We start from the raw sequence: 16,587 nt of genomic DNA on the forward strand, positions 1-16,587 counted from the left end.
TTTTTTTTTTAACTGCAACATAACAAAATTAAAAAGGAACATTTTGAAACAAAATCATACTGGTAAAGTGAGCATTGATGGGAGATGACAATAATTGTCATTTTATTTATTAATCAAGCATGAATAATATAAAATGTTATGTGAAAAATATAATGTGCCATAAGCTAACCATGAAGCAGAACTTTCAGCAAAACAGACAATAGCTCAGCCAAAATAGCTTCCAGACAGCATCTGTGATCAGGTGCAAAGAGCTATTTCACTCCAGATTCTTTGGCTCTTTTTTTCTATTCCCTGCTGTGAGTTGTTCTCCATTCTTTATTCAGTCCACTGAAGATTATAGAATAAAAGCATTTGGCCTAAGCCCTGAATCAGTTTATTTATTTATTTATTTATTCAAAAATATTTATTTATTGAATGCCTTCACTGTATTGTGGGCTGGCACTACAACATTTATCAAAATCAAGTAAAATAAGTTTTCATGGAGATAACATTTGGATCAAGGAGATAACTGATAATTTGTGCAATGATATCAGATAGTTTTAGATGTTATAAAGAATGTCAGTCCTATTTTAAATAGAATGGCAGGGATTAAGTAAGAAGAGGTCACACCTAAGTAGAGCTTGGAATGAGGTATGAAGTCAGCCAATTAGGACATTAAGTTCTCCCAGTGCCTTTTTTAAAAAGAAAATTTCAGTGATGTGTATGGGGTTTGTTTAGAACCAGTAACACAAAGGGAAATATTTGGGGGGTGTCTAGAATGAAGACTGTCCCTTTTTCTTGGTGGATTTTAACCTGAAAATATGTCAGACATAGAACAGCTGTAGCCATCTGTTCCACTTGGAAGCTAAGCTCTGGGTAGTACCAAGGAAGATCCATGGAAAGAGAAACCTGTGCTTTACTGTTATTTAGGAGAATAAATCCCCCTTTTCCTTACCCAATTTGATGTTTGGTTTTCTCTACTTTTAACCAGAAGGAGAAGTAAATGGTACAGAAACATCACAAGTCCATGTCATTTATCTTTGTATATAACACACACACACACACACAAAACAACAACAACAACAACAAAAAAGACTTAGCAGCAAATAAAAGTAAAGCCTTTCTTCAGGAAATCCATAAGTAATAGCTTGCAAAGTATCTCTGGAAAGCTTGACAGTTAGTTAGAACAGAAAAAGTAATTTAGTACTTTAGTCAAGAACCAGCTATTGCTACTTAAGTATAGGTAACCCTATATATATATTAGAATAGCCCAAGAAATGTATAGGTGTGGTTAAGTAATCATTTACTAACTCATTAATGGAGCCAAGCATTAGTTAGTAGATCAATTCAAAGAACCCCGAGCATGGATTGTGACTCAAAAACTATTTTGGACACTAAGGACACAACTGTGAATTTGACCAATAAGATTTATATATTATGGACTTTGTATCCACTTTGGATAGACCTGTACTATATACAAAAAGAGAAAGATAGGCACAGACTGTGGCAAGTGTTATGAGGAAACAAATGCGATGTGAAGGGAGAGGGTCTCCTTGCATGTACATGCTCTGGTTAAGCCTCTTTACAATGATATTTATGCAAAAACTTATGCAGATTTAAAAGTGAGACAGTCATTCTAAGATAAGGAAGAAATACTTAAATTTACCCTGCTAAGAAAGCAATGATATGTCGTTATTCCTAAACAGAAAGATCATCTATAAGTCTGCGGCCCAGCAATGGAGGCAGAAGTGTCTGATCTCAGCTTGAAATAGAAGGCAGGTCAAAGCAGCGAGGGACCTCTTCAGACCATGGTTCAAGAGTCTTAATTTTACAAAAAGAAGTATGAAATGATTGAACATCGTTTTTTAAAAATTAGTTTTTGTGTATTTACATTTTCATAACTTCTCTGGATGGTATTTGGAGAATGCATGATAGAAACACAGAAGGAGGAGCAGACAGTTGCAGTAATATGTTTTTATTGTTGTTGTTTGGATATTCCAGATGGGAGATGGTGGAAAGAGATGCATTTGTAGTAGACTGATTTATTTGGACGGATTGGATGAGTGAGGAAATTAATAATAACTTTTTGCTTTGGGACAGAGCCAACTAGGCAGATGTGATATCACTTAAAATGCAAAAGGCAGGAGAAGAACCACGTTCAGCATGTGTCCAAGAGCCATCATTTCAGGCACATTGTGATTTTCCAATCAGATGTTGCTAGGGATACCCATCATTTCAGGCACATTGTGATTTTCCAATCAGATATTACTAGGGATACCCAGGTATGTTGAAATTTAACCCTCATTGGGAACCTTGAAGATGGTGGAAATTTAATTGAGTATAGCCTTTGGAGGTGAGGCCTTTGGGAGGTAATCAAGGTTAAATGAGAACAAAAGACTGGTTCCCTATATAATGGGACCCTGGCTTTATAAGGAACAGATAAACCTTAATTAAGACTTTTTATCTTGCCATGTGATTCTCTAGACCCCAGTGGTCCAGGGAATAGGGTCCCAACCAGCACAAAGGACCTCACTAAACTGGGGACATTAGTGCCTGTCTGTAATTCCAGCTATCTGAAAGGCTGAGAGGTTCACAGTGAGCCTGGGCATCTTAGTGACACTGTCTCACAATAAAATAAAAGGGGTTGGGAGCATGTCAGTGGTAGAGTGTACCTGGGTATCCCTAGTACTGAAAAATTAAAAACAAAAGTTTTCAAAAGCACACTCCATTTTCTCAAACACGCCTGTTTTCAGAATATGAACTTTATAACCTTTTCTTCTTTATAAATAACTTAGTTGGTGGTATTCTACTATAGTAGCAGAATACAGATTAAGACAATGAATATCCCAGTGAAGATACCAAATTCCAAGTAGTCAATGGTGTAGAGGAGTCTGCGGTTGAGAGTGCAATATGGGGACAGGGATGTAAATATGGAAGATTTAAACAGAAAATGACAGTTTGGTGCTGTGGTTAAGAACCTCGGCTCTGCTGCCAGACGGTCTCAGCTTTGATTTTGGCTCCATCTCTAACTTGTTGAAATCACTTAATTTCCCTAGACCTTAGTTTCCTCTTGCATAAATGAGGCTAATAAACAATGACAGGCTCATAGTAAGTATTCAAAATGTTAGTTTTCATTAACACGGTGATTGTTTTTGTTATAATCATACCATGGAATCAAATGAGATCACCCAAGAAGAAAGGGTAAACAGAAAAGATTAATCAAAAGATTAAAACCTGAGGCACTCTAAAATTCAGAGGCCAGGTAATGGAGATGGCAAATGAAGAAAGTGAGAAGGCATAGCCAATGAAGTAAGGAAAAAAAAATTAAAGCCAACATAGGCATCTGAGACACTAAGACAAACCAAGAAACTACAGAGGGATGAAGGGGACATGGAATCACAGGAGGGGAAACAGCCTATGAACAGCACTTATTTGGGAATTTGTTTTTTTCTGTAAAAGGAGACACAGACATAGTATAGTTGTAGAATAAAAATTTGGAGTCAAAGACCATTATTAAAAAAAAAAAAAAAACAAACAAACAAGGCACAATTCCAGAAGCCAAAATCATTTAATGATTTGGAGGCTAAACCAAGTCAGTAGAGAACATTGTAAAAATACTGCTGTGTTTTAAAATAATTTGATTTTAAATTCCTTTAGATTTAGTATGTGCTTCTGCTTCTACCATGTTCTATTGACCCGGGGTCAGTTCACTTGTTTTACATAGTGACAGGAGTACACCAGACCCTGAGCCCAGAGAATATAACTGATTTCACAGAACTGATCTAGTGGAGGGGGAATACTGAGAAGGAGGAGACCCTGAGAAAATGAAAGAGAATAATATCCCAAGCATCATTTGGAGAATAAATATTTTTAAATTTCTGCACAAGTACAGAAGGGAAGTCAAAGAAGAGGCATATTTAGTGAAGGTGGTTTGAGTAGTGGAAAGTCAGTTGTTTCTTTGATGGCTTCTCCATTTTTAGTGTTGAGGGCAAAACTCAAGTCATAAAATAGTCATCTTTGTGTTGGGGAATCAACATCAGAAACAAAGTAGATCTACCACAATAAGAAGCTTATCTTCAAGAATTTAAAATGAAACCATCCACTACTATGTGTGAATTTCACCATTAATATAAATAGCTTCTCAGAAGTAGGAGGGAAAAAAAATAAGAGTTGCATTCAGCCAAGACTGAGGTTTTCCCAAGTGAGTAGGACTGAAGGAAAAAGAAGAAAGGGCAGCAAGTGTTTGGTAGCATCTATGGAGTGAAGATCGCCTGAGATAGAAAAAGGAACAGTTTCAGCACCACCTTAGCAAAGGTTGTGGAATGCCTGGTAAGGATACTCTAGAGGGTGTGGCAATGATGGCAGGTAGCAAAATAGAAATGTGCTAATTTCACCATACATGAAAAGATAGAAGAGCCTGGCCACCATAATAAATAGATCATGCACTTGGAAGGTCTCATCATTGGGGAGAATAGAAGCTGTGTTTGTAGAGGGGATGAATGAGCAGGGTCCAAGTATCATCAACAAGAAGAAGGCTTGTCAAACAGAGGCCAAACAGCCAGTGACAGGGACAACACTGGGGGTAACAAAGCCACATTTCATGTCTTCTAAGATAGATACAATTTTTGAAAGAGTAAAGAGAAGATATCCCTTGGAAGAGAAAATATTGAGAAGAAAAATCTCCACATGCTTGAGCTAGGTGAATGAGAAGGAGCAAACAGACACAGCTTTAAAAGAAGTGCAGAGGAAAGCTTTTGTCAGGAGGCAGCCAGATTCTCTCAAAGTCAAGGAAGTGCAGGAATAATTTCCTAAAGAAACTGAGGACAAGGTGAGTTTTTTGATTGCATACCAGGTTTGAAAGATGACTGGGTTAAATGAAGTGGCCACACAGCACATGTGGGTTTGTAGTGATGATGGAGGCCTGGAGGTATGGGCCACCTGGTGAGTGGGCCTCCAGGGCAATATGGAGTCACCCTAAAAGTCTCTTTAAGAAGGAAACTGAACATTGCAAGCAGCCATTTTATTACTTATCATCATTAGGGTGGGATTTGTCTACACCTCCTGCAGTTCTAAATGATGTGGTGTTTTGGGGGCAGGGACAAGGGCAGGAAGAAGTTGGCTCTCTTAGCATGACTGTTGCTCTTTGCTCATCCCTGCTCCAGAAGAGAAAGAAGAATCATTAGCAGAAAACTGTTCTGTTTACAATTAATTTTGTTACAGCAAATGGGACAGTTTTACAGGAATTTTGTAAAGAGGTGCAACCAAAAGATTTTGTAAAACATTTGGGAACTTAAAAGGAAAAAAATAAATAAAAAGAGACAAGAAAACCATAGATAATATCACTAGTCATAATAACTGATCCCCTGAGGGTTTTGATAACCATGCTTGGGCTCTAGTAAGAAAATTATCATGTGAAGGGAAGATATTTACCAGGGACAAAATAAGCTGGAACTTGTCATTAATCCTTCTTTACCACTCAGTAGAGATTAGGTCCTCATGAGATTGTTGGAACCTTGAGCTCTACCAGTTCAAAATAGATTTTAAAATGTTGGAGAGAGTCCAAGTAAGACTAAGAGAAATGATGTAAGAAGTTATCATTTTGCATAAAGAAAGGTGAAAGTCTTATTTAGTTGGAAGAACAAAAGTTTGAGGAATTATAATTTGTTTTCAATCTTTTAATAAGACAAGTAGTTTGACTTTTAAATTGACATGAAAATGGGACTTCAATTTCATTAGTAGATAGTGTTTCAAAGCCTAAGGAAGACATCATTTCAACACCAAAAATTCAACAAAGGATAGTAGGAAATATTTCTGGAAATAATTTTATAGGATAAACCAGAGCCTTGCAAAAAGCAAATGGGACATATCATATATCCCACTTCTCTGTCACCTGAAAGTATGCATAAAGAATTAGATTAGTGAAAGAGGAAAGAAAAATAAGTGTCAGGTATTTCAGGGATATTCTATTAGATGTTTTTATTATAAACTATTAAAAACTCCTAAAAGCTAGTGACAGGTAAACAAGCCTTGAAATAGAATCCAAGAAGCCAAGAGCTACCAGAACTTTTATTAGTCACCATATCCCTCATATGGGGATTCAACCCACAGAAAACCCAACTTGGCTTTTACTTTGTGTCACATGTAATTCTGGATCATTTAAAATCAGAGTCTAAGTTTTACAATCTGTGAATAGTGATATTCATTCTGCTTAAGAATGTGTTGAGAAAAATAACAATAATATATGAAGTCACTTAACTCAATGTGAGAGCTTGTTGCTAATTAGAACTGGCTAATTTAGGAACACAGATTTAGGGCTCTTTCCAGCAATGCTTGTAACAGTGGCTTGTGTATGATGCGGTGAGAACTTACAGATGTCAGCATGAAGTCCCTGCCTCCAGGACTTCCTCGTTAATTTTTTTTTTAAATTTTTTTTTAATGAGAGAGAGAGAGAGAGAGAGAGAGAGAGAGAGAGAGAGAGAGAGAGAGAGAAAGAGAAACACAGAGAGAGAGTTTTAATATTTATTTATTTTTTTAGTTATCGGCGGACACAACATCTTTGTTTGCATGTGGTGCTGAGGATCGAACCCGGGCCGCACACATGCCAGGCGAGTGCGCTACCGCTTGAGCCACATCCCCAGCCCTCCTCGTTAATTTTTGAGACGTCTGGTAAGCCTCAAACCCTATTCACTATCACTGGTTCCATTCTAAATAAAATTGGTCCCCCAAACACTAATGCACACTGAGAACTGATCATTTGGAAGCAGGATTCGTTGATGGGTATCAATGAATCGGAGTGTTAGAATAGACCAGATGGATACAGATGTTTTAGGGACAGGAAAAGTTGAAAGAGAAGTAGAAAAGGGAGTGAGAGAATCCAGAAGACCAACTTTTTCTCACCCAACACTTTGTGCAGAACCAAACTTGCTTTCAAAATTCAATGTACTTACTCATTGTGGTCCTGGGGGAATGAGTCTGATGCACAGTTAAGCACCTGAATCCTACATTTATATAAAATACACCAGAATGTATGATACAGATTTCATTTTTCTCTAGAACAGTGTAAAAGTGAACAATAGAAATGCAATACACATTTTTCCTTCTCCATAACAGTAATAAAACTCAGTTTCACAAACCACAGTAGGTATCAAGAACCTATAACAAGTCTTGAATTCAGAGAGGACATTTTTTTTTTTTTTATGTAATTTGATTTGTTTGGCTCTGGTAGATAAAAGAGTGAAGAAAAAAAGAGCCTTTCTTTCCCCTCAGAACACTGGGATCATATTTAGCCTTTATTTCTACATATTTTGAGAATTTTATGCAAAAGGTTCATTGTTCATTGCTATCAAAGCATTCCAGGCAATCAAACTAATTTAGATATCTTTTTTACATACCCAAAATTAAACAGGTAAAGCTTTTGTAACATTTACTGAATTTCAGCTAACATTAATGAAAAGTGAAGAAGGTAACTGAAAACATGCAAGGTTTAAGAAAATTATTTCTCATTAGAATATTTATGAAATGCTTATCTATAGTACCCCTACATATATTAACTTCCTTTCATAATTGTTGAATTCGTTATAGATGAGACATATTAAAACCAACATTTTCCACTTAAATTTTAAAAGGTAAAACATGAGCATTATAACTTAATTAGCATAATTTTGGGAGCTTTATATACTATGTAATTTGGATTCTGCTGCTTAGTTTGGGTGACTATAAACTAATTTGGGGTTTTTAAAGACTGAGAAGGATTTCTCAAGGTTAGCTTTTCCAAACAGAAAGTTGAGTGTTATATTCCACCTCCCACAGACCAGAATTCACATCCATTGGTCAGGGGCAAATACCACTGGCTCTACATCTTCAGTCACTCTGCCATTTCACCAAGTCGGAGCCAAAGGTAAGTTTTCACACTTGCTTTCTTCTTGGGTTAGAGACTTTTTCCCCTTGCTATAACAACCTTTAAAAAATAATTAACCTTGTTTTAATATCTCCTTGTAAACTGTATCCAATGAATATGGTTTTGTTTTGCTGTTGATTTTATATTTATATTATTCTTGGAAAATCCAAAATTCTGAATTAGGTTAGGAATTAATAACATGGGGAAAATTGTTTACCTTAATACTCATAACAGATGCCAATAAAATTGTAGTAGTTTCCAATGTATGCCTTAAGTCAAGAGCTCTGACATAGACCACAACCTTTGGCAGTAAATACAGGCACTACTGATTAATATTGATTGAAATATTATGCAAAGGGAGAAAGCAATGATAATTCAGGTGTTGAAGATATTATTGTGATCATATAGGATTATGTATTTAGAATGATTTTTTAACTAACTATTCTAAATCTTTAAATAAGCATAGATTTTCAAATTAATCAGGAATGGTTCAAATTGAACAACAAATTCAAATTTCCAACTAAGAAACTACATTAAGTATTAATGTAGTTTTTTAAATAAACAAATAGATGCCCCTCATATATTTAAGATTCATCCAGATAGCCTTATTGCTGATAGTTTTATGAGACAGATGAAATGCAAGTCAACTCTGATATTCAACCTTTTATAATTACACATAGAGTATGAAATGATATCAGCAAGTGCATGATTTCTTTGAACAATGGAAGTTGCCAGAAATATACAAGGAAAATATTGTTTCAGGTTAGTGGCTACTATTAGTGCTTCCTACTTGAATACTAGAGAAGAGTTCATGGAAGATTTGTAAATCATACTGTTTTATTAAGTAGGACTTTGTTGGTAATCACTGAACAGTGCCAAATCTGCAATCCTGCGAAAGCCAGTGAAATAGAGGCTGAGTTTATCCAGTGTGAGTAAAAAAAAAAATTATTTGAAGAAAGTATAGGAGGGATAAAAAGGAGCTCCTTGTACTGCTTCTTATTCTCAGAGGAATTTCATATCCTTCTGCCTAAACCTGCTTCATAAAGACTTTCTTTCAAGTCACTGAAGGTCAATTTGTCTGCCAATGCATTCAAGTTTGAAAGTAATATTTATCATGAATTCCCTTTTATACGCATGCATGGTACTAACACCACATGCACTGTTCTTACAGTGAACTCAAGAAGTGTATCCAAAATACAAACTCTTTAAAACTAAGACATGACTGAAAAAAGTTTTACAATACTTTGCCTGCTGACTAATTGATCATAGGTAACATTTTTGATAGACCCAACTGAAATGTTTAAAATGAAGCCTGAACTAAATGCATTCAAAGGACTACATACAGAACTAAAATAATTAAAATTATTAAATCTTGAACCCCCCTGAAAAAAATTTTAATATTCATGTTATCATGGAAGATAAAAATGATGCTTACCAAAGAATTTTAAAAAGGTTTTTCTAATCCTATATGTGTGCAGATCCTTCTCTAAGGGAATGTTGCCAAATACTGCATTTAGACATGTATTCCAATTGATTCCACATTAAAACTTTTGATAGCTACTAAGAATTTAAATAAAATTCTAAGGATGGCAGGAAAAATAATTTTCTGCTCCATTTAGTTAAAAACAATTTGAAAGCTATTGCATTAAGTATTAATTTATGTATTCAGATACTCAGAATCAACAGAGAAGTAATAAGTGAAAGTTTTCTTACTATTTTGTTTTGGAACAAGATTTAGACTCAAATGTATAAGAAAGAGTTCTGCATTATATATCTATAGACTACTTTGCCTCATTTTCCTCAACTGTCAATGATGTGACCATTGTAGTCATCATCATTATCTTCATCATCAACTCTATATACCAGAGTTGAGGAGTCTTAATGCTTATGAAATGATAAAACTCTGAGATACTGTAAAGTATTTAGTGAATAAGTGTCTTACAATCTTTCTCCATCATATTTTCTCCACATCTTAAAATCAGTCTTTCTACAATTGAAAAATCCATTGTGAAAATGTAATTTTTTGAATTAATTTGAACAGCTGGTACCAGTGGTCCTCCAAAGCCATCCAATTTCATGTATTATGTTTATAAATTGTTTATAAATTATCCATATAAAGAAAGCAACCAGCTTGAGCTCCTTGATGCTGACATTGATTTATCATTTCTATTTGGTACAAACCCTTTCAAAGCTATTATCAATTAAATATTTATGCATTTTAAAATTTTATGACTAGGAGAATTTAAAAGATGAAAATGTTAGCAAGACTTGTTCTGGGACTTGTCATCTTTGATGTTGCCGTGCCTGCCCCAACTCCAGAGCCCATCAACTATGACTCAGAAACCTATGATGCCACCTTGGAAGACCTGGAAACCTTATACAATTATGAACACCTTCCTATTGATCAAGTAGAGGTAATTGGTTGTTCCCACCCTTGAGACTTGTAAAGGCATCAAATGAGGGATGATTGAGGTTTGTTCTCTTCAAATAGATTTGTGCTAATTTTTAAGTGGAGAAGTTTTATCTTAATAATTTCATAGGAATATTTTCCATAGAATATATTCACTCTTTTAGGATTAGCACTGGGACAGTCTTAGTTTCTTGCAATTTACTCTCTTTTCTTCAAATCTTCTCACTAAATATTTTTTAAAAAGGAGTTTCTGTCACATTATAATAGAACAAATTGGAAGAAAAGATAGTAAGCCAGGGTAAGAAGGGTTACAATAACATACATGCAGTTTAGAGGAGAGTTTGGAGCAAAGAAGTTGTGAGACTAAAACAAATGAGAAAATACAAAGAAAACAGAGAAAGGCCCATGGTTTGGAACTACACTGCCTCCCAGGAGTATGTGCTTCTCTGAATGACTGACCATCTCCCCCCAGATCGTGTAGGTACTAGCTAGGCTGCAACCCACTGCGCAAATCTGATGTGACATGTTATAATTAAATTCTGGACTTTTTGCATAACTGAAGGATACAGGATAATTATTGTGAATCAGAAAGCAAACAGACCTTGAAATCCTGCAGTATGATTAATGTACAGCATTGACAAAAACTATCATTAAACAACTAGGGAAATTACATCACCTTTAAAGAATCATAACACAATGTGGGCAGTTTTTCAAGTGTACATCTTAGAAAAATTACTTTTAATAACATGGGATAAATTTTTTTTTAAAAAATCATCATGTTTAACTTACACAGAACTTAGATTTATCTTTATAAAAGAGATAATACGGATTTTCAACATTGTTTATGTTGCCTTGTAAAGTGAGTCAGATTTTCACAATATGATGATCTTATGAGTCATCTTATTTTTCTTTTCTCTCCCTCTCTCTCTCTCTCTCTCTCTCTCTCTCTCTCTCTCTCTTCCTCCTTCTCTGTTCCTTTCATTCTGATTATTATTGCTCCTACCCAACCTTTATCTCTTAGGTCTGCTTCCTCTTCTTAATAAAACTTTATGTTCAAAAACAGATCAATTTTCATCTGTATATTTGATTGTGATTCTTTTTTTCCCCTAAATATTTATTAATACTTCTCCCTGTTGAATTCACTCCACCATTTGGTTTCTCTTATGTCAAAGTGCTTTATGAGATTTATGGTCATTACCACCAATCTTTCTCTATGTGGCTTCTATATCTCTAACCTAAAGCATCAATGTGGAGTCAATGTAGTCAACTCATCTGTCTTGCTCCTTTATAATTATTCATCTAAAAAACCCTTCAGTGCATGTATGCATTTATTGACCACATTATATATTTTACTTCCAATTTATTTACCATTCTATAGAAAAAGTAAGCCATAAGTTCAAAGCGGTTTGTTTGATGGTTACTATTAATGGATCCTTTGAATAGAGATGAGAAGTGGATTCAAGGTTTCTATTTGTTTGTTTCAGTAGACCAAATGCACAATAGAAGAAATACTGCTTGGGACCAAAGTTTTCTAGACAAAACTGGGGAGCAGTTGAGCTTTGCCTTCAGAACTTTTTAACCCGTTCCTTGCCTTGCTATCAAGATCAATTTTATTGCCCATCAAGCCTCAGATATTCTCAGGAGGTACTGTTGTTTTTGTTGCTATCAAAAAATTGAAGCTAATAAACATATCTATACAAAGAAAATTATTATAGGCCTTTTCCTTGGTATTTGCATATTCTGAAATAACAAATTCCTGCAAGATACTAAATATGTGGCAGTGTATCATTACATGCCCCAGCCCATACCCTGTACAAACATTCCTAAATTGGCACAGAATTCTTCCTAGAAAATCCTAGCTCTAGTAAAATTTAATTTTCTTAATAGTTGAGGGCTCCAGACCGTCATAATAATTCCTTATGGCTAAACAAAATATATTATTTATTCTTGAGTTAATCCCTTATGGTGAATTCATCAACAGAAAACTGGTTGATAGAAAAATGATGATCTAGAACTAGATATGAATATACAAATACTATAATAAAAATAATGTATTTTTTTAAAAAAACTATACATAAGTTTTTAAATGGAAACTCGAATTTTAAAAATCTTGCAAAAAGCAGCTGAACCTCTCACCCACTACCTATGGAAAACAATAGTAAAGCAATATGTCAGAGGTACATAAATGACTTGCAGAACAAAATTTAGAACTCCAGTTTATATATTGACAAAGTATTAATATATATAGTTTTGGAGGCAAAGAGCTAGTATAAAATTCCATATGGAAGATTGTGAAATAAAGCCAATGTATGTAATCATATGGATAGATTCTAGAACCTAGAATTCCTATCATGAATTTCTTGAATCTAGTCTTAGAAATCCATTTTTCTGTCTCCTGGAAAGCTAATTTATCTCATCTTTAGGAATTAAGGCTATTTGTTTCAGATATTCTTGATCCTATATGAAACTTCTGCCTCAATATGATAATATGCTGATATTCAGTACAGTTGGTGAAGAAAGTCATGGTAAATAAAGCATATGGGAAATGATGGGATTATCATATTGTTTCGTTTTTTATCCTTAATGTCAAAGGTATATTTCTGCCTATTTTAGCTTTGAATTTGTCTTATCTATAGAAAATGAACCTTATATGCTAAAATTGTTAATTAATGGGATAACTGAAAAATGCTTCTAAAATATATTCCAGTTTTTTTCTTATACATTATAAGACTTGGTATCTCAGGCCAAAGTAGTAGGTAGGCCCTTTGGTTTAGGCATTGGCTGATTAATCCTTAAGACCTTTGAAATATATCATAGGCAGAATTCTAAGATGTCCCTTAAGAAAGCACATCCTATGGTGTGTCTATTCCTTATATAGTACTTAGCATCATGGAAACATTGAGATTTACAACTTGTAATTAGGATATGTTCATGTTGGAGTTGAATTTAAGAAACAGAGATTACCTAGGTGGGCCTGACATACCCATGAGCCCTTTAAGTAAGCACCTGATATTAGGGACAAAATCCAAAGCACAAGAAAGAAAGACATTATTTTTGGCTTTGGAGATGGATAGATTGAGGATAAAAGGTAAGGAGTGTAGAAGGCTTTTAGATGATGGAATAAAATTGATAGGCAGCCATCCTATCTGGATCATAGTTCTAGAGATGGAGGAAAGATAGAGAATTCTACATATCATCCCAGCCATGGACATCAACTTAATTTGGGCCTTTTGAGATCCTGAACAGGCCATCCCTAGACTTCTGACCCACAGAAATTGTGAGCTAAAAAATGGATATAGTTATATACTGCTGAATTTATAGCAATTTGTTATGCAGTAGTAGAAAATTAATATACCATGTAATAACTTAATTTTTTCTCAAAATCAAATTTTAATTATACTGCTCCAAGTTTGTTGTTTGAGAGCCCAGTAATTTAAACTAGTCAATAGGACAAAAACCTATTAGCACCCAAAAACCACTGTTAGAATCTCAGTTGAGGTTTTCTGATTTCTGTTGGTAGTGGTATATTCATTACCATATCAGTTGGCAGGAAAAGCCAGTGAATTATTACATTCTTTAAAAATTGTATGCAGCAATAGTATGCAGACTACTTAATGATTTCTAATAAATCATGGATCCATTGAACAATTCCATTATAGTGCTGTATACTACCCAGGGGATACATTTACTGGTATGCAGGAATTGGTTACAGATGATATGATCAAAATATGAACTTTCTTTCTGACAAACAATCCTGAGTGAACACTTATTATGTAGGTACTATTGGGCAGTACGCATGTTATCTCATTTATTTATCACATAAAATTATTAAGTGCTGCCATTATTCCCTTAGATGAGGATATTTAAAATAAGAGGAACTAAGTAACTTAACTAAGATTAAACATAAATGATATACAGTCATGGTGATACAGCCTTCTTATATCAGAGCATAATTTCCCAGAAGGGTAATGAAGGCTGCATTATCCTCCCTCCAATTTCTACCATTTCAAATTGCTCTTTTAACTTAAAATTTGTTTTAACTGAATGCCATGTAGTCTAACAGTCCTAAAAGAGAAAGAAGAGCATTCTGCTCTGTGTGCATAACATGAACTAGAAGTAACCTTTTCAGATAACTGACACTACTATCTAATTATTGTAAGAAGGAATGACTTAAGACTACTTCATTATGAATAATTATGAATAGGCATTCTCCAAGATACATTTAAGTTCTGGAAAATGGCCTAAGTGATCTAAGGAAACACTATTTTTTTCTATTTGTCTTAAGGGGTTTGTCAAAAGTCGTAGTTTTCAAAAGTCAATAATCTTGGAGTGGTTTAAGTTGAGATTGTGCTTTTGATGGAGGAGATTCTCTGCTGATTCCATTTTCTTCGTTTAGCTTATGGGATGTTGATAGTCTATTTCTCTTAGGTTGGAGAGGGCTTCAAATTGTTTACTAAGAAAACCACTGGATGTGCCCATGAGTAGTGTCTTTTCCCAGCAGTGTGCTCAATGCCAATATTAAAACTTATGGAGCTCTTCTGAGAGATGTGCACTAACATTTCTCCAGAACAATTTCCTTGACTCCATACAATGAAACTTCTCCTCAACCATACTACATTAACCTAGACTTATATAGTTACTTTTACTTAATTTCACCTATAGTATTCCTATGTCTTCAATAAACATCAAGAAATGTTTTACTATGGAGCTCTATGGAGCACTCAATTATATGCATGGTAACGGCAGAGGTAGAGGGTGTTTGTTTTGGGGGCTCTGTATCATGTAACTAATTGTGCTCGTCATTTTACCTTGCCTTTTCAGGAATCTGGAGCCCAATTTTTACTTCATTCTTCCCTGGTTTCATACAAAGTCCTCCACTTTTGTTTTCTTACCACCCTCAGTTCTCATGAATAGTTTTTGAAGCATTATCTTAAGAAGTTATTTTATCACTGACCCATGTACTTCCTAGAATGTGATAGGGTATGCATTCACAAGTAAATAACAATAACGATATATAAAGGAACTTTAATTAAAAAATTGCTATAGAAAATTTATTGCATGAGGGATGTTTTTCTGGCTGATACTCCTCCACTGATCTTCCAAATTGAGGCCAGATTTTCTTCTTCATGAAGAGAACAAGTGAATAGATTGCAAAAAACCATCCTTATAAAAAATTACATTTGAAAAAAAATACCACTGGGAAATGATGAAGCTATGTAAGTTTCTTCAAAGGGATGCAAATGAATTTGACACAGTTTTAAGAATGGGAGAGAACTCAATGAAATCCATTGTACTAACCAATAACTGAGGAATGGTCCCTTTTTTTCCTGTGATCATTGTAATGTGGTATCACTAAAATGATCTTATTGGTTCACTGTAATACCAGAAATTGCTTAAGAAGAATCAAGCTAATTCTGGAATATTTATAATTCCAAAGTTCATTTTACATGATTAAATATAAAAAGGATCTTCACTTGAGACTTTATGAATGTAATAAGTTTATATAGAGCTTTATTAAAATTAAATCACAATATCAACACTTACCTCTATGCTTTAAGAACAGAAGTACTTAAATTACTAATATTTCTACTATTTTTTCCTGGGTGACAAAGGTTATATAGTACTTTTATTTAGAATTATATCTCACTTCGGCCAATATGTACAGTGTATTTTACCATATCAAACATATGGTTTGCATGTCAGGCACCTCGTAATGGAGGGAGAAATTTTAACTCTTATCAATCTGTATTAAATATTGTTTTCTGAATACAGTGAAAAATAAAAGCTAATCTCTCATCATTAAAGATACTGTGGAGGAAGTGAGAAAAGAATTTTGTTGATGCACTTTTTTTTTTAAAGAGAGAGGGAGAGAGGGAGAGAGGGAGAGAGAGAGAGAGAGAGAGAGAGAGAGAGAGAGAGAGAGAGAGAGAGAGAGAGAGAGAACTTTTTAATATTTATTTTTTTTTTTTAGTTTTCAGCGGACACAACATCTTTGGATGTGGTGCTGAGTTTCGAACCCTGGCCGCACTCATGCCAGGCGAGCTGGCTACTTCTTGAGACACATCCCCAGCCCCTGTTGATGCACTTTTAATGTTGCTTTCTGATAGACCTTCCATGTGACTGTTTTAAAAACATTTGATTTTTATTTTAAACAATTTGAAAACTTTAAAAATGAAGCAACAAAGAGCATATAATAATGAAGGCCCATTGGGGGGGGGGGGCACTGGAAACTTTTTCAGTGACCTCTTTGTATTTGTATTATATGTTATTTATGAGAAAATAATCATAAGTGAATTCATAC

General features: G+C 34.5%; 1 protein-coding gene across 1 annotated transcript in view; it reads left to right on the forward strand.

The window, feature by feature from the left end:
• Positions 1-10,115: 10,115 nt before the first annotated feature.
• Positions 10,116-16,587, forward strand: part of Epyc (epiphycan) — a 33,079-nt gene continuing 26,607 nt past the window's right edge. Inside the window, exon 1 of the mRNA XM_046419366.2 lies at positions 10,116-10,290. Coding sequence (XP_046275322.1) covers positions 10,126-10,290 — 165 coding nt within the window. The 5' untranslated portion in view covers positions 10,116-10,125. The remainder of the gene's footprint in view (positions 10,291-16,587) is intronic.

This window comes from Marmota monax, unplaced genomic scaffold (assembly GCF_021218885.2).
Source record: "Marmota monax isolate L192 unplaced genomic scaffold, Marmota_monax_Labrador192_F-V1.1 WCK01_AAM20220418_F8-fsc00036, whole genome shotgun sequence".
NCBI lineage: Eukaryota > Metazoa > Chordata > Mammalia > Rodentia > Sciuridae > Marmota > Marmota monax.